The 26,099-nt window shown below is 35.6% G+C and overlaps 1 protein-coding gene across 1 annotated transcript in view; it reads left to right on the forward strand.

Annotated features, from left to right (window-relative positions):
- The first annotated feature begins 3,725 nt into the window (after positions 1–3,725).
- The window catches only part of LOC136038582 (protein tolkin-like), a 150,507-nt gene continuing 128,133 nt past the window's right edge, over positions 3,726–26,099 (forward strand). Inside the window, exons 1-2 of the mRNA XM_065721778.1 lie at positions 3,726–4,039; positions 16,904–17,129. Of these exons, the coding sequence (XP_065577850.1) occupies positions 3,907–4,039; positions 16,904–17,129 (359 nt within the window). The 5' untranslated portion in view covers positions 3,726–3,906. The remainder of the gene's footprint in view (positions 4,040–16,903; positions 17,130–26,099) is intronic.

A 26,099-nucleotide genomic window follows, 5' to 3' on the forward strand; every position in this document is an offset into this window, starting at 1 on the left:
GAAAAATCTCAAAAACTCCTCTGGTCTTGGTTTCACCTCTAAGCTTAAATAGAGAGGTATTCAATAGTAGCCCTTTTCCCTGCTATTAGAATGTCATTAAGAAAAATAAACTCTGACCTATGAAAAATCTCAAAAACTCCTCTGGTCTTGATTTCCCCTCTTAGTGTAACAGCGAGGCATTCAATAGCCGTTCTTTTTACGTCGTTCTTTAAACAAACAAAAAATAGTTGTTGCATATCTGACCTGTGAAAAACCTCAAAAGCTCCTTTGGTTTAGTTTCACCTCTTAGCGAAAACAGAGAGGCCTTCAAGAGCCGTTCGCTCCCATGGTATTAGAATATCATTTAGAAAAGTAAACTCTGGCCTATGGAAAATCTCAATAGCGCTTCACGTCTTGGTTTCACCCCCTAGCGTTTCTTTTGATAGCTATGTATCTTTACTCCTTTACAATATATGACTGGAATGAAACAAAATTATAGCTCGATCTTAATTAAACTCAACTCCAATTCATCACCCCACCCCCAAATTCAGTTACTTATGCATATTCTAGGTTCCATGAAATAATAAGACTAGAAGACGGTGTATTACTTTTGCAGAGCTCCCTGCAATTCAACGGTGGTTGAAGGAAAGTAGGATTGTAGTGCCCCCTGTAAAAGTAGAGCCGGAGCGAGTGGCATTTTTCATTGATATGGATATTATTTGTATGAAGTTGGTGATTAGCATTGATTTGACGAAAGATTTGTTTGTGTTTTTTCTACAGTTTCTTGTGAATTAATATATTAGCTTGAAAACTCCTTACCTATTGAACGTTCTTATCTCAAAGACCAGATGCAAGAGGTCCGTAACTTCATTTAGGCGCTCTGCTAGGCGTAGTGCTAGTACCCATTGAGTCATGAGGCGGAGTGCAAGTACCCATTGATGCATGAGGTACAGTGCCAATACAAATTGAAGGAATACTACTCCCAGAGCTGCCAGGGCAAGGATTGTAAATTATGCTATTTGCTATTTGCCCTTTATTGCACCCGTTGTTTACGTATAGTATTTTTTATTGGAAAGTATGCATAAATTTTTCGGCTTGGGGAGGGGGGGGTGAATATTTTGCTAGTGTGATTTTCTGCTGGGATAATTTTCCATTGGCTGGGAAGTGTCCAGAAGCAAATTTTAAGTGGAAATTTTCTACTGGAGGAATTTTATAGAATTCCTGTACGAAATTTGTCTTATATCTTGCTTTCTCTTTGTCGACTCAATTTTACAAGTGGAGGCGTTAAGGGTAATAGTCAAGGGTAAAGTTTCACCAGGATTCAAAATTTCTTGTGAATAAATCTGTGGGGAGGAGAGATTTTTTCTGTTGAAGTGTAGCCATATTTCCTGCCATTATTTAAAAAAAGCGATCAGAAATTAGAAAAAAAAGATTTAAAAAATTCTAGTTCTTCATCAATGCCTCGCTCTTTACGTTAAAGTATGAATTCTGTACCAGTGCTTTAAGAAAGACCCCTCAAACACTGTGTTCGTTTAGTTACATCAATAAGAAACTTTTTTTAAAGCACTAAAAACTTTAGCGTAAAGAGTGAGGTTTTGAGGAAGATCAACCCTCCTCATATACCTAATAGTTTCTTTTCATTTTAAGTTTTAATGTAGCTCCTTACTTTCAGTTGAAAAAGCTTGTTTTTTTATTCAGTGATGAATAAAGGTCGGATTCTTTTTTAACAAACCTCATATGCTACAAATAGTAATAGTGAATCTATGAGTGATTGCTCAGTTAAAGTTTTGTTAATCATTGTTTTTATGAGTGTCTTGAGGGCCAGGCTAGCCTAGTACCCTGGGTTGATAGTTTTTCTAAAATCGTGTTTTTTTCAAATTTCAGACCTAATTATTAAGTTTCTGAGAATTGCTGGCTATAAATTTTTGTTGCCTAACAGTTTTGTTTTCAAGATCTAAAATTAAATTGTCATTTGCTTGCTGACAATTTAGATGTCACTTGTTAACAAATGGACGACAGAAAAAATAGAGGGGCCACAAAAGGAAAGGTAAAAAGAGTGGAGAATCAAAAGAATTGAGTATTTCGACATCAGGCTTGATATGCGGCAATCTTAAGGCAATTTTTTGTTGTTTTTCTTCTGGTATTTTTTTTATATTCAGGTTAATCAGGGATCTGAGCTTGTTTATTTGATAATATGATACTGCAATATTATCAATATTATATATTAGCAACATTTTGGAGAAAGTGTGCCTTATCTTTGATATAATGAAATATGGTTTCTTAATTGAAGGTTAACGTACACTCTGAATGTTCTTCAAAAAAAAAACTGAATTTTATTAATTCTCTAAAGAGAAAGACAGATATGATAAATATAAAAGGAAGCCAACTATATCATCATTACAAAGTAAAATACTTTCAATTTTAAGGGCTTGTAGCCAATGCCTGTAGACAGTAGGGAGTTCGGGACCCCGGGAGAATCGGAAAATCTTTCGCTAAAAATAAACTTTTTGGCGCTTTTGACCCCCTTTCTCTCTAATAACATTTGTCGAAGTGTCTCTTCCCTAGGCGTCGTATCTTTAGGGTCTTATGGTCACTTCCCTATTATAGAGCCCAAATGGGCTCTTAAGGCTAGAGTCTTAATGCCCTAAAAAGACTGGAGTCGTACATGCCCCAAATGGGGCATTTACAGGTGCATGCTATGAGCTTAGAATCCAGTTAATTATTGAAACGGTAAAGTTTTTTTTAGAAACTAAAATTGGGCCTTGACAAGTGTTTTTCTAGAGAAACCTTGGGAAAGGAAAAGCAAAATACATCCCTGTGGAGGTAAGGTGCCCATGGATTAAAGATTTTTTTTTAATGTCCTAATCTTTCTCCTCTAGCTAAAGTTGGAGTAATGCCTCTTATGTGTGCGCGGCTTCACATCAATTTGAACTGGGTGGGTCTTATGGTTGGGTTCACTCTGGGCAATATAGACCTTGTAACCCCTCTCCGTAAAATTGCATGTGAAACGTGAATGACTAACTCAATTGCCTTGAAAAAGTCTTGGCCTGCATGCTATGAGTTTAAAATCCAGTTTATTATTGAAACGGTAAAGTTTTATTATAAACTAAAATTGGGCCTTAACAAGTGCTTACTAGAGAAACCTTGGGAAAGGAAAAGCCAAATAAATTCCTGTGGAGATAAGGTGCCCATTGATTAAAAATGTTTTTAATGTCCTAATCTTTTTCCTCTAGCTAAAGTTGGAGTAATGCCTCTTATGTGTGTACGGCTTCACATCAATTTGAACTGGATGGGTCTTATGGTTGGGTTCACTCTGGGCAATTTAGACCTTCTCATCCCTCTCCACAAAATTGCATATGAAATGTGAATGACCAACGCAATTGCCTTGAAAAAGTGTTGGCCGCTGCGATCTCTAGTCATGGTGGCAGGGAGAGCTCCCTCCGCCCTAAAAGGTTTTCTCTATAGCTGGATACATTTTGTTTGCGGAAGGGTTTACCTTAAGGGGTGGGTAAGTATTTAAAGAAGAGGTTTTGCCACAAATGCCAAATTTACGTCTAAAATTTCAATTTGTCCTTTTCAGGAAAATGTCCCTACTCTTATGCACGTTTGTGTTAAAATGAGGTTTTTCTGCTGTGGTAACTCACCCTCCCCCCAGAAAAAATGAAACATTGTCTCTTATGGGTTTACTCGGTTTTCACATCAGTCTTGATGGCACTGTAATCTTCTCTGGAACTGGAAACTTTTCCAGTTGTAACTTAGCCATGAGGCAGATAACATCTAACGAGAAAAGGCACCGGTCGTATTTAATTAAGCAACATGATTAAGTTTTAGGTGTTTTGAATGGCTAACAACAGGTAGTAAAGGTTGATCAGTTTAAGGGGTAGCTGGTTTAAAATAAGCCTGTTTCGATTCTTATCTGATCTCAAAATGTGCTTGCTAATAGTTATTTTGACACTTGTAGCGGAAGGACTTTCAAAGAAGTTTAGTGTTGAAGAATTAGTTTCTTTAAAAGTTCGTCATTCAGTCTCAAATGATATTTACATTGATCCTTGTAAAGCAGGTATGTATGTTTTGTTTCAATATGAGGATTATAGTGACTATGTAGGTAAGAAATGTACGAAGGGGAGTTGTATCCCTCCAAACCATATCCAGCACCTCCATAGAATTTGTATGTTCTCTGTTTCATAATTTAATTTTTAATATTGTTAGCATAAAAAAAACATAAGAATAAAAATAATCAATATTATAAAATAAATAATAAAAAAATAATATAATAAACAAAAGTTAGAGATAAACATCTGAGAGTGCACTTTCGGTCGCTCGCAAGTCCACATAACTACTTACATATCAAATGAAATAGTTAATTAAATTTATTAAAAAATAAATGAAAGTAACTGAATTAAAATTATTAAATGTATAAAAAAAACGATAATAAATCCAGTTCTCATTAGCTATTAATACTCAACTCCTTCCTCAACATCCTATCCTCATAAGCTAAGATTAACTTCTGATTTCTATGCCACTCCCCTCCTTTCCCTCATATTGAATGTATATATGTCTTCTTGATGCAGGCAGAGACATCCAGAAGTCAAGGTCCGCGATACTGTTTTGTTTTATATTAATTCGTGGGGATATCAGGTGGGTTTACAATGTAGAAGATTGGTCCCTAGATCTTTCTATCTTCTGCTTTATTTTGAAGAATTTTCATTAAAAAATACTCGTTTTTCATTGATAGAAGTCGAAGAACTAGCAAAATTGCCTCCCTAGAGTTCGAAGAGCACATTTTGCCCCCCCCCCCTTTATTTTCTCAAATTGATGCCCCTGAGAATGATATCCCTTCAACTAAATGCCGTGTTTGTTGTATATTATTGATCATTTATAAAAAAAGGCATTTATATGATATACCCCCTACCTCATATTCTTCATCTAATTAGAACCTTGGATATTCCATAACTTTAGGATTTTCTGATTTACCATATGTTTGTTAATAAAGAATTATATATTCATCATATTTTGATCCCAAGATTATGGAAAATCCAAGGTTTTAAATTAGATGAGGATTATTAGGCAGAGGGTATATCGTACAAGTACCAAAAACAAATTGTACTTTATAAAACATGAATGCTTTGAAAATGAAGAGCAGTATCAGTTGACATCTACTCCCTCCCAAGTGCTTATTTTAGCAACACATGAGAACATGAGTTTTAAAACATACAGCTGATCTAATGTCCATTTTTCAGGGTGTGGGTGAGGGACTGGAAATTTCTTCTTTGAAACCCGAAAAAAGACATTTCGGCCGTTTTAGTGTAAAGTGCATAAACAAAGTATGTTTTCTCTGTTTTAGCAATTAAGCTTTAAAATTAAAAATTAATATTTTGGAGGACAATACACAATGTGCTAAATCCTTCATCCCCGTCATCCTCCTAAAGACGAAACCAGATGAAAAGCAGAATATCCTGAATAGCCCTGTACTTCTCTCCAATTGTTTCAACAAAAATGAAAAAACAAGATTTTTTAACTGAAAGTAAGGAGCGACACAAAACTTAAAACGAACAGAAATTACTCCGTGTATGAAAGGGGCTGTTACCTCCTCAGCGCCCCGCTCTTTACGCTAAAGTTTTACTCTTTCTCTCATTTCCAATTTACACAACAGTAAATAACTTTAGCGTAAAAAGCGTGGCGTTTACGCTAAAGTCATACACGGATTAATTTCTGTTCCTTTTAAGTTTTAATGTCGCTCCTTACTTTCAGTTAAAAAAACTCATTTTTTTTATTTAGTTTCTGAACGTTTTTGGATTAATGTATGTTTGATTTTGGCTCTCGTAAATGAATAATTAAAACGAAATTTGCGTATTAATTTTTTTTTGCTAAATGGCTTTCTCTTAGTTTTGATCACAGACGATTTTGAGAAAAAGGATGGGGGAGGAGGCCTAGTTGCTCTCTAATTTTTCGGTTACTTAAAAAGGCAACTAGAATTTTTAATTTTTAGCGAATGTTTTTATTAGTAAAAAATAAACGTAACTTGCAAATTAACTTACGTAACCAACTTCTATATTCGTATTTTTTTATTATGTATATGAGGGGGATTGCCACCTCGTTAATACTTCGCTCTTTTACACTAAAGCTTTAGTTTCGTCCCAATTCTTTAAAAATGACCCCTGAACCACAAAGGCTGTAGAATAAATAGTTGAAATTACTAAAAATGCTTTAGCGTAAAGAGCAAGGCATTTAAAAGGAGACGAACACCCCGTATGTGTAATAATCTCTGTTCGTTTGAAGTTTTAATGCTGGTCCTTACTTTCAGTTGAAAAAACTTTTTCATATTTATTTTTTCATTGTTTTTTTTAAACAAATCTGGAAAATCCTGCCCCCCTTCATTAAAAATCTCTTCTCCTATGAAAAATTCCTCCAAGGGAAGGACCTCCCACGTAGCCCCCTCCCCTTACCCCCCTTCAACCAAAAAATCTTCCTGAAAAGGTCTGTACGCTTCCCAATAACCATTAGGCCTACTGTATGTAGGTGAAAGTTTAGGTGAAAAAACACTATATAGGTGAAAAACACTGGTGAAAGTTTGTAACTTGCATCCCCTCTCCCGGGGACTGCGGGGGAGTAAGTCAGCCCCAAAGACATTTATTATGTTTTTCGACAATGCTGAACAAAATGGCTATCTCAAAATTTTGGTCTGTCGACTTTGGGAAAAGTGAGCGTGGGAGGGGGCCTAGGTGCCTTTCAATTTCTTGTTCATTTAAAAAGAGCACTAGAACTTTTAATTTCCGTTATAAGGAGTTCTCTTGCGACATTCTAGCACCACTTGGTCGATACGATCACCCCTGGAAAAAAAAAAAAACACGCACCCGTGATCGTTCCACGTTTTTGTAGATAGGAGCTTGAAACTTCTACATTAGGGCTCTCGGGTACGCTGATTTCGATCCTATGACTTTTAGGGAGTGTTTCCCCCTATTTTCCAAAACAAGGCAGATTTTGTCAGGCTCGTTACTTTTGATGTGTAAGACTAAATTTGATGAAACTTATATATCTAAAATCAGCATAAAAATCCAATTCTTTTGATGTATTTATTAGTATCAAAATTCCTTTCTTAGAGTTTCGTTTACTATTGAGCTGGGTTGCTCCTTACTACAGTTTGTTACCACGAGCTTTTCGAAAATCTAGCACATCTTCCTTAACTTTTCTGATGTGCCTTTTCTTAGTACCATTTTCATATCATCCACCTTCCGTGTAACATACCTAGTAATTGAAGCTATTTACAGAATTAGTTTTCTCAGTACTTGATATCGCTCACAGCGAATTTTTACTCCAAAATTGTTATTCTTCAGTCATTATCAAATTATTCGACTGATTCCCCGGCAATATTATTTTCACCCTTGTGGTAAATTTAATAAGAATTTTTTTTCAACTGAAAGCAAGGAGCAACATCAAAACTTAACACTAACAGCTATTATTAAATATATGAAAGGGTTACTCCCTCCTCGATACCTTGTTCTTTAGATAAAATGTTTTTTTTTAACTTTTAAGCAAGTTTATTATCCAAATGGAACGGCCCTTGTGTTTCAGGAGCCGTTCTTACAAAATCGGGACAAAAATTGAATCTTGGCGTAAAATGCAAGGTATTAAATTGTGTGCTACCCCCCTCGTATGCATAACAATTTCTGTTCGTTTTAAGTTTTCCGTCGCTCCTTACTTTCAGTTGAAAAAAATCATTCTAATTTAATTTCTGATTGTTTTTAAATAATACTGGAAAATCTGGCTCCCTCTCTATGGAACATTCCTTTTTCTACGAGAAATCCCTCTGTGGAAAGTTCCTTCCACATAAAATATGCCCTCCCGGCGAGAAAAATTGCCCCTGGATAATACCATTGTAGTTGAAAATTATCCCCATCAGATTCTTGCGAGCGAATATTAGTGAAAAGTTTTTCTTAGCATACACTCCTTTGAAAAAGACTTTAATTTCTGATTGTTTTTAAAAATCTTTCCGGGGAGTCCTCTCCTCCCTGAAAAAGTTTTCCCGCAAATACTCCGCTCCCAACTAGAAAATTGCTCCCGCAGGAAGTTGTCTCTGGAAAATTTATCTCATGGAAAACTCCCCCATGAAGGATTTCTCCTGTGAAAAATTTTCCCTCCACGGAAAGATGCACTAGACAATTCCAACCCGTTATAAGCTCCCCCTTGGACCATTCCCCTTAACATCTTCACACGTAAAATTCAGTCAGCAAGCAGAAAGAAAGGGAAAGAGCTTCGCATAGGAACTCTGGCAAATTCCCCAAGTGTGAAATTTCCTCTGTAAAGTACACCCCCTCCCCCCGGAAACTCCAGTCCCGACAGAAAATTCTCTGTGGAAAATACCCCCATCCCAAAATCACCCCCTGAAAGATGTCTGTATACTTCCCAATAATGAATTCTAGACGTAAACAATTGGGCAAGTTTCATGACTTGTAGACCTTTCCCAATGGGCTTTAGGGGTCAAGTTATCCCCAAAGGCATAGTTACTGGACTTTTCAACTATGCTGAATAAAAAAGCCACCTAAAAATTTTAATCTGACAACTTTGAGTAAAAAATGAGGGTAAGAGAGGAATAGTTACCCTCCAATCTTTTTGGTTCCTTAAAAAGAGCATTATAGCTTTTATTTTTCATTCGAATGAGCCTTTTACTGATAGTCTATGTCTATTTGTTTGATGTGATCACCTCCAGGAAAACGAACAAAAAAGAACAACAAATAAACGTATAGGCTATGTGATCTTTCTTCTGGATAAAACACAAAATTCCACATTTCTACGGATGGGAGCTTGAAATTTCTATTACAGGGTTATCGGATAGGCTGAATCTGATTCAGCTGAATCTGATGTTCATTAAAATTCATTGACTTTTAAGGGTTGTTACCACCTTTTTTAGAAAATCTGGCAAATAATATCAGGTTCGTAGCTTTTAACGAATAACACTAAACTTAATGAAGCTTATATATTCTGAATAAGCATAATAAGCCAATTCTTTTTCACATTTTTGGCAAACAGGAGCTTGAAACCTCTACAGTAGGTTTCTCTGATACGCTGACTCTGGTGGTGTGATTTTCATTTAGATTCTATAAATTTTAGGGGCTGTTTCCTCCTTTTTTCAACTTTTGATGGGTAAGACGAAACTTTATGAAACTAATATATTTAAAATCAGCATAAAAATTCGATTCTTTTGATGTATCTTTTGATTTCAAAATTCCATTTTTTAGCGTTTCGGCTACTATTGACCCGGGTCGCTCCTTACTTACAGTTCGTTACCACGAACCGTTTGATTCAAAATTACACATGACTACAGCGCCAAGATATATCTTGTTCAGTGTTGGTTTCACCAATATTTGGCTTAAAAACGTAAATTGTATGGTTTATCCCGCATTTTAGTTGCAGGATAAAATGGTTAAGCTATAATAGCTTTACCAATAAACATAATTATTTTGCTATATTTAACGCGGTTTGAACATCAAAATAGAATTTCTTTTAAAAAATCTTGGATGCCAATTCATCCACATTAGTAGATTAATAGATTAATCAACATTAATGTGGATAGATTAATCCACATTAATAGATTAGGTGAAACCTAGTTGATAAACTGTAGTTGAACGCTTGAAACTAATGAAAAATATTGCCAAATATTCCAAAAATTTTCTATCTGTGAAAGAACAAATTCTAGCTAAAGGTACGACGGGTTCTCAAGGAATCTTTTTATACCTCCCATGTTAAACATTTGGTGTTTGCCTGACGTCCCTGAATTAGTGATTTCTGTGGTTTTTAATTTAACAGATATAAAAAAATCTGGTGAATATTTTGTTCTAATCAAATCTTAAAGCCGACAATTATTTTTTTTTATAATTCCTAAACAATTATAAGACCTGTTTCGGGTTTGCATTCTAGATTGCTACACTTGGTACCGTTTTTGTGGGGTATCAAAAAATAGAGCAAAAAATATTCTATTCAAAAATCAGAAACTTGTTTCTATAATATATAGTTGCTGGCTGCGATCCCTTCAAATACTTTACATATTTGTGTTCCGAAGTCAAAAATTCCCCTCAAAAGACTAGATGCAGCTGTAATCGGAACGCATGAGAATGCATAAATTAGACCAAGGGCCTAACCACTCGGATTGTTCTTGAGCGGTTCCTTGAAGTATTAGTCAGTTGTAACCGGTTTAACCAGAGTCTGGAGAATAAGTAGCGTGCAGACACCAAAATGCCGGTTAATAAATATAAAAATTTATATTGTATAAATAGTTATAGGAAGAATTGCTAAGGATAACCTGTGCCTAATCATAATTTTGAGTGAGAAACCCCTTAAATTCAACCTTCTCATGTTTATTTAGTTGAAGCGACGAAGAAAACTGATAACTTTGTCTTTGACCGAGTTGCCGCTTCTGAAAAAGAATTGACTAGGGCGTAAAATGCCTGACTTCCGCTAGGCCTTAAGCTCTGAAACCCAATAGGCAACTAATGAATTATAATGGGTTTCAAAAGTATTTTTGAACAAAATTGGCTATTCAACTATATTATCTCACAAATCCATTGCAATAAGCTTCTTGAACTCGTGGATAGTAATCTGAGTGAAGATCAAAATGTATGATTTTTTGAAAGTAGAAAGTAAAAAAGAATGGAAATCAGGTTCCTGTTTTGAATGATAAATATGGCAACATAAAAAAAAGTTTTAATCACAGGGGAATAAATTAGCGCAGATTTAGGCTTTTTAAACAAATCTCTAACCATTGAAATTTTTCGCTTTTGTAGTTCAATCGCGGTGAATCAAGGTGAAACATATGCCTTTCATAACCTTTGGATTTTGTGTCAATAGGTGCGACTATATTGTTGCAGAGACTTTTATGGTGGGCTGAGGCGGGCTATAGTGTTGCTGGGGGGGGTCTTGTTTTTGTATTAAAATTGTGTTGCTTGAGCTTTATGGTTGGCTATTGTCCTACCGGGGTGGAGTATTGCTTTTATATTAACATTAAACTCGAAACCTAGTCAAGCACAATGCATTTTGGCTGTTATACCAACAGGTGCGACTATGGTGTTGCCTTGACTTTTTTGGTGGACTTTAGTACTGCTGGGGGGGGGGGTGTTGCTTTTATATTAACATTAAAATCAAAACCTAGTCAAGCAAAATGAACTTTGGTTTTTATATCAAATGGTGTAAATATGGGGTTACTTGGACTTTTATAGTAGGCTATAGTACTACTGGGGGGTTGGGGTATTGCTTTTATATTAACATTAAAATCAAAACTTAGTCAAGCACAATGAACTTTGGTTTATATATCAAATGGTGTAAATATGGGGTTACTTGGACTTTTATAGTAGGCTATAGTACTACTGGGGGGTTGGGGTATTGCTTTTATATTAACATTAAAATCAAAACCTAGTCAAGCAAAATGAACTTTGGTTTATATATCAAATGGTGTAAATATGGGGTTACTTGGACTTTTATAGTAGGCTATAGTACTACTGGGGGGTTGGGGTATTGCTTTTATATTAACATTAAAATCAAAACCTAGTCAAGCACAATGAACTTTGGTTGTTATATCAAATGGTGTAAATACGGGGCTGCTTGGACTTTTATAGTAGGCTATAGTACTACTGGGGGGGGGGTATTGCTTTTATATTAGCATTAAAATCAAAACCAAATCGAACACCATCGCCTTTGGCTGTTGTTCAAATAGGTGGGACTATGGTGTTGAATGGACTTCTATGGTGGGCTATAGTGCTACTAGGGGGGAGGGGGTATTGCTTTTATATTAACAGTAAAATCACAACCTAGTCAAGAACAACGAAACTTAGGATTTTATGTCAACAAGTGTAACTTTGGTGTTGCTAGACCCTCTTTAGTGGACTTGGATGGGCCATAGTGTTACCAGTGGGTGGTGTTCCTTTTCTATAAGTGTTAATTTCCAAACATAGTAAAGTAATTTCCAAACTTTATTTTGATAGGTGAAGGTGAATTTTATTTCGATATGTCAAGGGAGTAATCTTGATGGGAGTCTTATGGTAGGGTGAGGGGAGGCTAGAGTGTTGCTGGGGGTATGTTGACTCTATTTTAACATTAATTTAGAATCTGGTCAAGTACTATGGAATTTCGAAAATCCTCAAATTTGTTCATTTGGTTAACAATTGTAACTGGGTTTGTCGTTTATATACATTTTCTATGTTTAGGAGAGACCTACTTCCCATTCTGGATCCCATACTGAACTAGTTCTTAATCGCCTTTCTCACTATGCATGTAATTTATGAATTAAGTATTAACATTTTACGATTAAGCAAGCCCTTCACACTAGTCTGACAGAAAATTCATAATATCATTGTGGTCATCGTCTAAAACCATCACAATCATCATGATTAAATTATTCAAAATTTCAAATATGGATTGGAGATCCCAGCGCCGATCTAGCGTGAAAGGCTTTGTAAAATAAATTTTTAATATATTTTAATATATTTTAATAATATGTTTAGTATTTAATTATTAGTATTATAGTAATAATTATTAGTATTAGTAATAATTAATTATTTAGTATTTAATAATATATTTAATAATTTAATATTTTAATAATTTAATATATTTAATATATTTTAATAATATATTTAGTATTTAATTATTAGTATTATAGTAATAATTATTAGTATTAGTAATAATTAATTATTTAGTATTTAATAATATATTTAATAATTTAATAATAATATATTTAATAATTTAATAATAATATTTTAATAATTTAATATATTTAATATATTTTATCAGTGTGCTTATCCATAAGTTCTATTGAATTGCTATTGCGTTAAATTTCCACGAAGTGACATAAGCTTACACAACAGTAAACTGTATCTGGATCTCCAGTCTACTTGGATTTGCGGACGTGGCGAACAAAATTTGCTCATAAGATCACATAGAATGACGCAAGTCTTGAGTTATGCTAGTGTGAAAGTTATGTTACGTCTATGTAAAAGGACCATTAACCCTATTCTCGACTTAAACAGGAGCGAAACCACTTTAGTTTTAGGAATAATCCCTTAAAGTCTGTAACAATGTTACATGGTATAATTATATTCATTGATTAATGCCTTCCTATTTTCCAAATAAAATCTATAAAATTCAGGGTTCCGGGGTTTTGGTTATCCAGCCATTTCTTAAGTGTTAATCTCAGTAACAATTAATCTCAGTAGTCCCCTCATATACAGAATAATTCATGGTAATTTTTGTTTGTTACACCGCTCATTAATTTTATTAGAAACACACTTTTTTAAGTATCTATCCGATTTAAAGCCGTTCAAAACCCTTCAGAATAATAAACAATTAAGTCAAGAGCTAAGATTGTTATTTTAAACAAAAACTTGAAAAACAAGATTTTAAAACAAAGATTTAAAACAAGAAAAAAACTAACAAGAAAAACAAGATTAACTTGAAAAACGCTTTAATGCGTGTGCCAGGTTATCTAATAATTCACCCCTTGGCCAACACACAAATAAAGGGACCACTAAACTAGTTCTACCACTAAACCGCTAAAGTTCTGTAAATAAGAAGTTGTCTCTCTCTTTCCCAAAATCATGCCCTTCATTTCTCAAAACTATCCACAGTATCCGCTGGAATAATTTGCTCCCTGCCGAAATCAAATCCATGTCTCTATGATCGAGATATTCTTCTCGTCTTTCTTGAAAAGTGTTTAATATTAATAGTCGGAGTCAGAATATTCGGGAGGTGGGATGCGAAGTTTTTCTGGTTAATATTATTTTCAAATTCCCTTCCCCGTAAAAAGTTTTAGAGATGGCACTTCAAAATAATAAGCCCTGGAAAATTGATCCTGGGTGGGTGCCCACGCCCTAATACATGTGCCAGGTGATCTAATGATTCACCCCTTGGCTAGAGCGCAAATAAAGGGACCACTCAACTAGCTATAGGTATTGCTAATGATTTGGCTCGTTAAGAAAGTCGTTATCAACCTTCCTTCCTTTTTTGGGGGAGGGAAGGAGAAAAGGTATTTTTGGTGTCTGGCCCAAACCCGTTCGTAAGGAAGACTAGGATCTGACATTGTTTCTTTTTAAATTGTGTTTTTTTTATAATTTATCCTTTATATCTCAACAATTTTCAAGCAATTCGGCTATTGTTTGGGTTTTGGCCTATTGTATTTTTCTCTAAATGAGACCCTCAAAGTAAATTCCTGTAAACAACTATGTACTTGATATGTCCAGTAATAGTTTCGACGGAACTCCGGGTTGAAACTTAATACAGTACCCATATTAATGTTCTTTTTTATAGAAACGAAGTGTGTATAATTCTTGAAAAAGTTTTAAGACTCCTAGTTTCTTGTTATTGACATTTTTGGTACTTGTCTGTTATAGCGCCCATGGTGCTGTTTATAGCATCATGATGAAGTTCTTCATCCATTGACGCAATGTACAACCAGTTTCTTCGTTAGTTTCTTTCACCTTAGCGCGAGACAAGACAAAGGGAAGTGACAGAATAAATCAGAAATGTATAATTTGGGCTATGTATTTACATATTATGGGGGGGGGGTAAAGTACTTTGACAGTGTGAAGTTAAAAAATAAGTCTAACTTCATAATATGTAGAATACTTGTACATAGCACATTTTGCATGTAGATTTTGTGGTATTTTATTAGGATTAGTCAGAGAAACAGGTTCTACTTAGATGAAGAATTTAGCATAGGATATATAACAGACAAGTACCATATTTTCTGTTGCAGGTAAATATGTTTAAGTTTCTAGTTTTTCAGAAATCAATAAGAAAGAAATGATTCAAAGAAACTTATGAAAAATTCCTTCTCCTGCAATTTCTTGGAAATCAAACAACCTTATATTAAATAGAGATTTTCAGAGTGAGCATGGATAAAATCTTTAATGTCAATCCTTTTTAAATGATGAAAATTAAACTTTGTTTTACCTGAGATGCCTTAGGGTTAGAATCTAGGACCCCTAGAATAAGCCTCTCAATAATTTTTTTTTTGTTCAACTGACTTAAAATGAAATTGTTCTATTCTTACTGCTTCACAGTTGTGTCAAAAATTTGCATTATTTTCATATTCAAAATCTTTTCACTGACACAGACATGATTATTAATTTTAAAACCATACTCCACCCTGATCTTTTTTTGTATTGATTATTGAGTTATAATATAGAGTAATTGCACCTTTGAAGTATTTTCAAATTAATATATTAATTAGCAGGAAATTAATTTGAGATACTTCAGGATGCCCCCTTCCGAACTTTGAAGATCAATAAATATGGGCTTAAAGGTTAAAAATAGAATGCTTTTGACCTTGTATATTCCCCTGTAAGAGTTGCTGCCCCCTACCTCAAAAGGAAAAGTTAAATTACTTATCTGGTTTTGACAAAAACTCCTAAGCCAACAGTTCTTATTGATTTGCTTTTCTGTCGAAATGTCTCTAATATATTATTTTAAAAAAAAAGAAAAAACGTGAATATTTATTTCAATTGATATATTTCAATTTAAATAATTTCAATTGGTACCTCTGCTCAACCGTCATCAGTGCAGAATTTAGAATTTCAAAACAAAAAAATACAGATAAATTCAATAGGGTGTTACAAGCCAACAAAACTTAAAAAAAAAAAAACTTTAAAATAAAAGTAGGAATAAAAGTAGAATAGGAAAGTAGCAATTTTGAAAAGCAAGGCTGCATCCAGGGGGAATGTTAGGGGGCTCTACTTTCCAACAAAATTATTTTCGAACTAGTAAAACGTTAAAAAATGCATACAAAAAGACTGTGATGCTTTATTAAGGTTCTTTGCATCTCCTTTCTACGGAAATAATCCCTCCCTGTGAGCAAAATGAATGAATTTTTAGAGGTTTTACGAGTTCAGGGTGCTAAAATAGGCTTGAAAATTAATGTTAAGAAGACTAAGTCACTAAGGCTAGGAATAAGTGAAGATGAACAGGTGACATTAGGTAACGAAAAGATTGATCAGGTTGGGAGCTTCAGTTACCTTGGTAGTATTATTAGTAAAGATGGTGGGAGCAGTGAAGATGTTAAAAGTAGAATAGCTAAGGCCCAGGGTGTTTTTTCACAGTTAAAAAAGTTTGGAAGAATAGAAAGATAAGTCTACAAACCAGATTAGAATATTGGAAGATACAGTGGTGACAGTGATCAAATATGGCTCTGAAGCATGGGCACTCCGAAAAGCATATTAAAATTTACTAGATGTTTTCCAGAGAAATTGCCTACGGATTGTTCTGGGTACCCGGCTGACTGACCGTATTTCAAACAGTAGGTTGTACGAAAAGTGTGGTTCAATCCCGCTTTCTGGGGCTATAATGAAAGAAAGGTTGAGATGGCTAGGCCACGTTCTACGGGTGAAGGATGACAGATTACCGAAGATTGTCCTTTTTGGCCAACCGTCTGGGGCTACACGGAAAGCAGGTCGTCCTTGTCTGGGTTAGGAAGATGTCATAAATAAAGATTTAAAGGAAATGGGAACTTCCTGGGAGGGTGTATAGAGGGAGGCTTTAAATAGATTAGGTTGGAGGAGGAGCGTGCGTAGCTGTGTTGGCCTCAGGCGGCTTGGTGCTGCAGTGAGTTATTAGTAGTAGTGGTAGTAGTAGAATACAAATCCTGGATACGGCCTTGGTGAAAAAGCGACATTTTTATCGTTTTTACCTTTGCCGTTTCAGAATTGTATATCGCCGCACAGCATTTAAGCGTCTCTGTGCTTCTGATTTAATGGGGATGTCATTTCTGGGGAGGGAGCCCTTTATTTCCTTTGAATGGTACAGGAATTGATTTGTGAAAATTCCTTCTTTTCTGACTTCATTTTTAGAATTTCCCCATGTTAGGAGAATTTAGTGATTTTGCCCCCTCTCCCCTTCCCAAGAAAAAATACTTATATGGGACTAATTTACTAAATCTTATTTTTAGCTGGTTTTATTGGAGACATAGCCATCCCTGAATACCGTTATGAACAAGAGTTAGGCCTAAGCAAGTATTTTAATTCAACTTACGTGAATAATGGACCAACGCACGGTGATATTTACAAATATTTTGATAATGAAACTGGAGACAAAAGGCACAAGAATAAAAAGCATCACAAAGATAAACATAAGGGAACGCATACAAAAAAGGATAAGAAAGACAATGCAAAAAGGTAAGGCTACTTATTTATTTATTTTTTTTTATAGATAAGGAATCTGGTCCTCTCGTAAGATGTAGTATCTTATTATTATTATTGTAGTGTGTTGACCTATACAACTAATTCTTGGCCCGGGCCGCTATGGTCCATTGCCTCTACTTTTATTTCTGAACATACAGTCAGAGACATTTAACTACTTTTTTCGCTTCTTCACCTAGAGTGTTTTCTTCCATGTCCGCTACAATATTGTTTCGCCGATATACTGAAGAGTATGCTGACTTCCATGCTCGAAATGGCTCTGTGTTGTAATCCAGACCATGCAGACCTAAAGTTAAGTGCTGGAGGGGAACAGAGCTATTACCCTATTGTCTGCACCCCTTCTCAGCCTAAACACAACCTATTCATTCTTCAAAAACTCAATTCCCAACCCATTTTTTTTTTATTACATTCATATTTTTTTTTCTTTACATGTGCACATAGGCCTATTCTACAGATGAATCTTAGATCACCGGAAAGCCCGACAAAAAGTTGCAGGGTTTTTCCCTTGTTATAGCGCAGGACCGATACACATATTCTGCCACACGTCATAAGCTTGACTTTTCTGGACTAGCTTTGAGTTTTCGGTATATAACTCAACCGTTTTTGCTCAGCCCCAGTCGACACGGGTCTTAATTGAGTCGAAAGTGACTCATGCGTTCAACCAGATCTCTTACCGCACCCAGTCTTAAGCCGTGTGGTGTCTCTCCTTCATACAGCCCCAGTTCGATCAAATTTTTTACCGTTCATAGTCGTATGTCATCATATGTCAATAGTTCGCTGCCGATCGCCTTAGTATTTACTTTGGGGAACAAAAGGTTTTTCCCAGGATCTTTTTTTTGGGGAGGGGGGCTACAAAAGGATTTTTTAGGGGGAATACAAAAAAAAACTTTAAAAACCAATCAAAAATTTGTTTATATTAATTTTTATCACGTTTTTACGAGTCGGACAAACAATTAGGGGAGAAGCTCTGACTCCTTAACCCCCCTCCTGGATGCGTCCCTGGGATTTCCCTACTGTAAAAAGTGGCCTATCCCCTGAGAAATTGACATGGTGAAATAAAAGTGCGGTAATTGTACATATTCTTTAATCCTTGTTGTTAAAAGCGGAGAGGACACGGCCTCCAACTGACTTTATAGTTTTATTGTCAGACTGCGAAAATGTTAAGGAGTATTTCTCGCCTTTTCTGACTGCCGTCGTTGGTAGTCACTGGCAATTCAGAGAAACTTGTTGCAGTGAAAAAATAAAGCAGTAAAATTGCCTTCTTCTGCATTAGTACGTTTTTTTTAATATTCACTTTCAGACATTATTTTCCTTGCCAAAATCTCTGTAATGCATTTTAACTTAGCCACTGACGTTGTCTAACTATCAATAGAGCATTTTCTGCTCTGAAATTTTTTTTTAGATATTTTTGCACTTCATGCGACAGAACTGGGTATCCCAATATCGTTTATGCACTATAGTATCCTGTCACATCCGTCTCAGTACCCAGAGACGGGTACTGAAATTGGTATCCCGAAGAGACTGGGTATCCCAAAATTGGGATACCCAGAACCGGGTATCCCAATTTCGTTTATGCACTATAGTATGCTATCACATCCGTCTCCGCGAAAATTGAAGACATATGGTCCGTCACTCTGCTCAAAACTTGCATTTAGCCTAACTGCGGAAGAGCTCCCACTGGGCCCTGATAATTTACATTTTTGACAGTCCGCTATAGTTTTCCCGGGATTGTCTTTTCAAATTAAGAACCGCACGATGCCCAGTGGTGATACCCTCTCTAGTGTCCTCTCATCTTGTTACCAAATAACAATGGATCTCTCCAATGTGGTTTTAGAGCATTTTTCTGTTTTTCGTAATTTGATTTTTTTAAATTTGACAGAAAATCAAAACTCCATTTCTCTGTGTCCAGCTTGAAGTCCTAAAAGTATTTATTGACCTATAAAGAAGCTTATTTGCTAACTCATTTATTATATCTTTTTTTGAAACTCAATAATACAAAACTGATGCTTTTAAAGTCCTCTCTAGGAAACCCTTTTATGACAGAGTGAAAAGTGGTCACTTATCCCCCTTTACGTCCAGTTTCAGCCAGCTTTTTGGATTCTTGCAAACCACATAGATTTCGTCACCACATAGGTGCTACTGGCAATACTGAAACTACCAGGGTATAGTACCCTGCTCTAGATTTGACTGTTATTGAAATTATGCCGAACGGTAGGAAAATATAGTTTCCTCGAAAAAAATGTTGGGTAAAAATATCTATGCATACGCATTCCGGTTGTGGGAAGAGGCTTAAATAAAACAACTTCTTGTTCATTTATAAATAATAATTCAATCATCTTTTTATTTGAAAGTCAAACACAAACAAAATCCTTGGATATTTCGGTCACAAACACAGTGGCCATCTTCATCAGATAAAAGCCAGCAGACAGTGGCCTCTCGGCAGAAAATGCAGACATTTTTTGTCCATCGTGTTGTTTTAGTCAAGAGCCATCTGATTAAAGGCTTAACCTAGAAACCTCCCCCCCCTCGTTGTAATACTGATTTTACCCCAAGCGTTATTTGAAAGCATAGTCTGAAACATCAATTTTTCTTGATACTGGATGGACCAAACCCGCATATTTTTGGACGAGGTCTATTCTGAGGGAAATGATATGACATATAATCATATAAAAAATGTCTTCGTGGCTAGTTACAGGCTATGCGAGGTGCTAGATCCATTCATCTAACAATTTATAACTGCCAAGTTGTCTATGAACGTATTTATTCTGTGATTGATTAGTCTGGTGCATAAGGAGATGAGAACTCATTCGAAAGATATGCTTCTCTTACTGAGATATTTTTTCAATATTTCCCAATCTCCGCAAATGTACTACTTCTGAGCCAGGGAAACTTATAACGCCTCCCCAATCAAATGAGAAGCATCTCAATGGTTTTTTATTGCAACATGCTCCTCTGAACACCAAGGGGAAATTTCTAGGAGTGTCCCACGGGAAACGCTAAAAGCGCAATTCCTCTTGAGTTTCGTCGTCAGGCCCCTTAGAATGAGACTGTTCACACTCCATACCCGCTACTAATCTTGCCCTACTATAGTTCATTCATATATTCATAATAGTTCAATTTACACCGATTTGCAGCGATCAATAATGGTTTTGTATTTCATAAGTTATTACTGATAGAAATTATCATTAGTAATTTGAATTTTGGAGAATTTCAAAAATTGCATCTTATTTTGCGAAAGGTTAAGGTGAATTGAAAGCTGTGTCACTGTTGATAAGGTTGTCGCATAAGTGAAAACTTAAATGGCCAAGAACATCAAAATCTGGAAATTGATTGTATGTACCAAAACTGTGTCCAGGATTTTTTGTTGAGCGGAGAAAAAAAATATATATATATAAAAGGTAGCAAAATATCTTTGCATGTATTTTGTCTCTTTGTTTGAGTCGGGAGTGGCTCAAAGTGGGTAATCCCACTTGATACGGCCAGCCCTGTACCCATCTTAGGCTGATTCATACCTGAAAACTGTGATTTTCCAAGATTTTTCAAGTTCAAGTTCTTTTATTAAATAAATATAAAACACTACAATCAAAAAAAAAAAAAAAACAATCCAAAACGGCCCAGAGGCTAATTAACTGGGAAAAAATATTAAAACTGCATATTAATCATTTACAGGTTACGGAACTAGGCCTAGACAAAAATAAATAAGAAGTATTGCTCATACGAATGCTCAAACGAAGACGACCGGTCTCCACATCACCTAGGGCCAGCAACAAATCTCATTTTATCATTGACATAAAGAACCAACACTAAAAGAAACCAATAAAAATCCTTATCTGTTTCGTACCATCTGATTTTTGCTGATTTTTTGCTTTCGTTGTTTTAAATTTTGAGCCCTGTATTTATGAAAACTGAATAGCTGTTTATTGAGCTCTCCTATTAAAAATGAAATTCCCTGATTTTAAAAGTCGTATATGGCTGTATAAGCTTCCAGTTAACCAAATAAAATAATTATATGTCAGTTACACTTTCCTAAGCGCTTAAGTGTCAGGCTTTCCCAAGAAATAACGATGTTGAAAAAAATGATCCTTGGTAGAAGAAAATTGAAGTATATTTCCTTAAAATGGTTAAAATGGACCAAGTTTCGGATTTAACTAATTTAGAATGGAGTCGGTAAGACGTAATGGTTATCGCTGAAGTATTGTTTTTTATGTTGTACTTTGAGGCCCTAGCCGTGTCAAAAGTACTCGATAATCCAGTACACACTTATCCCGCTTAATCCGAAGGTTTTTGTTCAACTGTTGAACCTTGGCTAAAAGAATCAAAATATGGCTGTGATAAAACACTCCTTCCCCACTCTTCATGGGAAGATGCTCGGAATGGGTTCGCTAAGCCGAAGAAAAACCTTTTTCATTTCGTGCTCTCTATCTTGACTATTTCATCCTTTTGGCAATCAAAGCTAGTTATGCGAACCTGCCTTCTGTCTAATGGTAGTAGTTATTGTTCTTTTGCTATGCTGCAGACTGTCCTGCCCAGATTAAGGGGAATCTTTTGACTGCTATTGCGACTACTTGGAACTGCGACTGTGGCTATATGCGACTGTGACTATTTGTAGCTGCAACATTGATTATTTGTGACTACTACTACTAATACTTCTGCTACTAGTACTGCTACTACTACTACTACTACTGCTACTGCTGCTGCTATTATTACTACTAAAATCGAGAGTTTTATCTCATCCAGGTTGTCAAAATGGTACAGTGCAACCCTTCAGGAATAGAGTAGGTTTTCAAGTTGACAGATTCAGGGAAAGTTAAGGGGAATGTAAAATTAAATGAAATTAAACCATTTGCATCCAGATTTTCAAAAGATTGTCTTTGGAACTTCAGGATATGTTTTTGGGGATGTAAAACTAAATTGAAATTCCAAGGGTTCTCAAAAGGAGTATTTGTGATATCTCAGGAAAAGGCAATTGAGCTGAAACCTTCAGGGCATGTGAGGGGTAGTTGATTTATGTTTATATATATTCAAGGCTGTAGCATGGTGGAGGCCTGAACTCCACCCTTCCTATAGAATTTGAAAGATTATGCATATTTTCAACCCATGGAAAGAAAGAAAGAAAAGGTTTATTTGAACCCTACGGCCATACACAACATGTTTTAATGATGCAAGACTGCATAAAACACACACTCAATATAAAACAATACTTATTTTCATTCAATTGGGCTCGACTGAGCCTCTCCCACCTTTTCCACATATCGTGCCATTTTGTATATGGTTCCAGGCTTCGAAGACCTCAGCATATCAGAAAGTAGCACCAACCGATGGTCCCCCAAATTTCATCCCTAAGACTTTCAAGCTCCTGGCACTCCATGAGGAAACGGGCTAATTTATTATTCTCAATTCCATATATTGGAATATTTTCACCGTACCAATCGATCCAAAGAATTATAGTACAACTATTATAAACAATTGTCCCAGGTATAAATGGTGAATCGAAATCCAGATTCATTTAGAGATAACTAAAAATATAGAAAATATTCGTTTCTTAACCAATAAAAAATACGGGAGCCGGTGTCCCCCCAGAAAATTCTCTCCTGCGTATAATCCCCCCCCCCCAATGGAAAGCTCCCCAATGGCAAAATTGAACAGTCAAAGAATAAGTACAAAATAGGTGCCTGAAAATGTCGATCATATGTCCTAAGGGTAACAAAGAGACCAGACATCAAAAACAGTTTTATGACATGGCTGAATGGTCTCCAATGACTTTCAACTTATAAGAAAAGGACTAGAAGCCTCAATTTCTAATCGAAGGAGCATGGTCTGAAGTTTATAAAACCATGAGGCGAAGGTGGGGATGAGGAAGGGGTAGCCCCTCCCCCGCTATACAAAAAAATTCTGCTCATTTCGAGGTTTAACGCTACTCTTTATTTTCATAATAACAGCGTAGACCATAAATATTCTCAGAAATTAAGAGAGATTAAATATCGATTTTATCTCAAACACCCCCCCCCTTTATTTGAAATAATTCATTGTTTACTTTAAGGCTTAATGAGAGTTTGTATTTTTTGACATTAAAATGGACCTTTTGAGACATCTGCCCCCTCTCAAACAACGGAACAATCAGAGAACCCTACTGTAGAGGATTAAAACTCTCGTCAACAAATGGTTGAAATTATGTATTCTTTGCCAAACAAAGATCATTGGTGTGTGATCACTTTCCAGATATAAAAAGGACCAGATATCAAAACGGTTTTAGGACAGGACTGGTTGATCTCTAATCACTTTAGATTTAAAAAGTACTAGAACTATCAATTTCCAATCCAATGAGCATCCTCTGGAGTTTCTGCGACCATCAGGGGAAGTTCAGGGATGAGGAAAGGGCAGCCCCTTCCTAAACAGAATAAATTTTGCTCATTTTTGGGTTTAATGTTACTCTTTACATATCTTGGTTAAGCCTAGGTACAATTTAAAAAATTATCAGAAATCAAATTAAAAAACATCTTTTTTCAACCAAATGTAAGGAGCAACATTAAGACATAAAAGAAACAGAAGTTGTCCCGTAAATGAGGGGGCTTCCCACTCCTCAAAACCTCGATCCCTTTTCAAAAGTTGGACTTTTGTAAAAATTCTCTAAAAACGACTGCTGAAACTTTTTAAAACACTAATGTCGGCAACAAATCATTCGGTAGTAACTGGTTCAAAAGCAAGTCAAATTTTAAAAATGCCACTGGAACTTAAAGTTTACATATGAATGAGTCCCCTCCAGAGTTTATATGACCATCCTTCCCATAAAAATCTTTTATTACCTTAACAATAAGCAACTTTCAATGCTCACAGCATTTATTTTGAAGGCTGGAAGGGGATGGTTTCAAACCCGGAGATAAGGTTCTTTAACGTTTGGATTATTTTGAACAAATTGAGTATATAAAATTTTAATAGAATGTGTTTAGGGGGAAACGGCGTGGGGTGGCTTTTTGCCCTCCGATCACTTGATTCTTAAAGATGGCAGTAGATCTTTTAACTTGCAATCAAATGAGCCCTCTCCGAAGCTTATACGACCAACGCTTCCACATGAAGTACCTCTGGAAGAAAATAAAAAATATAATATATTGAACTCTTATGCTCTTTATTATAGGCAAAGTTATATCATTTCCTCTGACTTAACAGGTGAGTAGAGCTTTCAATTTCCCTTCTAATGAACATCTGAAATTATCCAGGGGAATATACGGGGTACTTTTTCACAGGGGGGAGGGAATTTCCTGCGGAGGGGGATTCTCCGGGGGGAATTTTCCAGAAGAGGAACTCCTAGACCCAAAAAGACTATGTTAATCGGAAACAACCACAAAAATTAATTTGAAAGGAATCAATAAAAGATGTTTCGAAAAGGAAAGTAAAGAGCTATATTAAACCAAACCCACATTTCAAAATAAAGATAGGTTTCAGTAAAGTGTGTTTTATGTTCTAGTCTTTAGAAGGCACATGAGGTGTCAGCCCTATTCCTCTTTTTTTTATTCACAAATCCAATGTAAGAACACAAAGAAAGAAGTGTAGTGTATAAGAAATAAGAAAAGAAATAGACATTAGAAATCACTTAAAACACTATTCACAAGGAAGGGGCACGAGGCGTGACCTTGCTGATGCTGATTTACGCTTAGCACGGAGCTTAATACAATATAAATGATCGAAAAGATCCCGGACACAGAAATTCTGAATTATTTTAGAATGACTGTGCCTAGAATGAAGATATAGGACATATTTACAAAGTAGTTTTTTGTAAGACGCGACATATCTCTTCCTGTCAGAAGGAGGAGCAATCCTGGCAAACACGTACCGTGGGGCACCACACAAGACAAAAAAATATTTCCAAGATATTTCTGGCAAAATCTACCCTGATTTGTTACAATCAAACCATAACTAAATCAGAAACTTTCCACTATTTGACAACATATTGCCTCTCTTGTCTGGTGTATCGTACAAGCGAACCATGCTCCTAGATGCACAAATGGATCAACGCAACAAATAGGAGAAGTACCGATAGAAAAGAAAGTGGATAACTACAGTTAAACGCTAAAAATTCACGCTTCGAACTATTAATTTGCAGACCATTACTAGAACAGCCAGCCATGCAAGATCCTATCAGGATTCGATTGGAGAACTTCACGCGTTCTACTAGTCAGCAATACATCGTCAGCATACCGCAACATACTTTATCTCCACACCGTTAAGAAACGAAGTGGGCAAAAGACATCAAGGACATCAGCAACAGTCGGCTTAAAAATGTCGGTAGTTTCCTACTACCAACACCTTCGTGGTACTACTACTTTTGTGGAAGTTTCTGGTTGTTCCGAGTTTGCTTAGTTATTTATTGTAATTTCTGTTCATTATGGGCTTCATTTATTTATTGATAGTGATTTATGTTAGTTCTACACTTAAGAAAATATTTGACTTTATTTCTGCTCATCTGTGGTCTAATGTCTCTTTACTTTTCTTTGAAAAACTTATTCTGTGGAATTTTTTTTAAAATGATTTAAATAAGGGATAGGTGCTGTACGTTCGGGGACCGGATGGTTTTTTGCCGTTTTGCTATTTTTGTAATCTCTACCTATCTTTTGTAAATTTGATAAACGAAGCTCACCCCCTCCCCCTATATGTGTATGTCTAATGAAAGACTTATTTCATACCCCTAAAGGGCAAATTTGAGCCTTTTTGCGAGAATTTGAATACATGACATTGACGAAGGCCTGTGTAAGCAATTCAGTAACAGAACCACAACTTTAGTAACACACAAATGATAATTGGCGCTTTCGTGCAAATTTTCCTCATACTAGACACTAAGTGAGGAAACCTAATATGTTGCATAACAAATAAATATTATTTAAGGACAATATATCATAAATAACTGAATTTTTATATGCAACTTTTTAATACCGGTGGTAATATACCCTTTGG

This window comes from Artemia franciscana, chromosome 18, assembly GCF_032884065.1.
Source record: "Artemia franciscana chromosome 18, ASM3288406v1, whole genome shotgun sequence".
NCBI lineage: Eukaryota > Metazoa > Arthropoda > Branchiopoda > Anostraca > Artemiidae > Artemia > Artemia franciscana.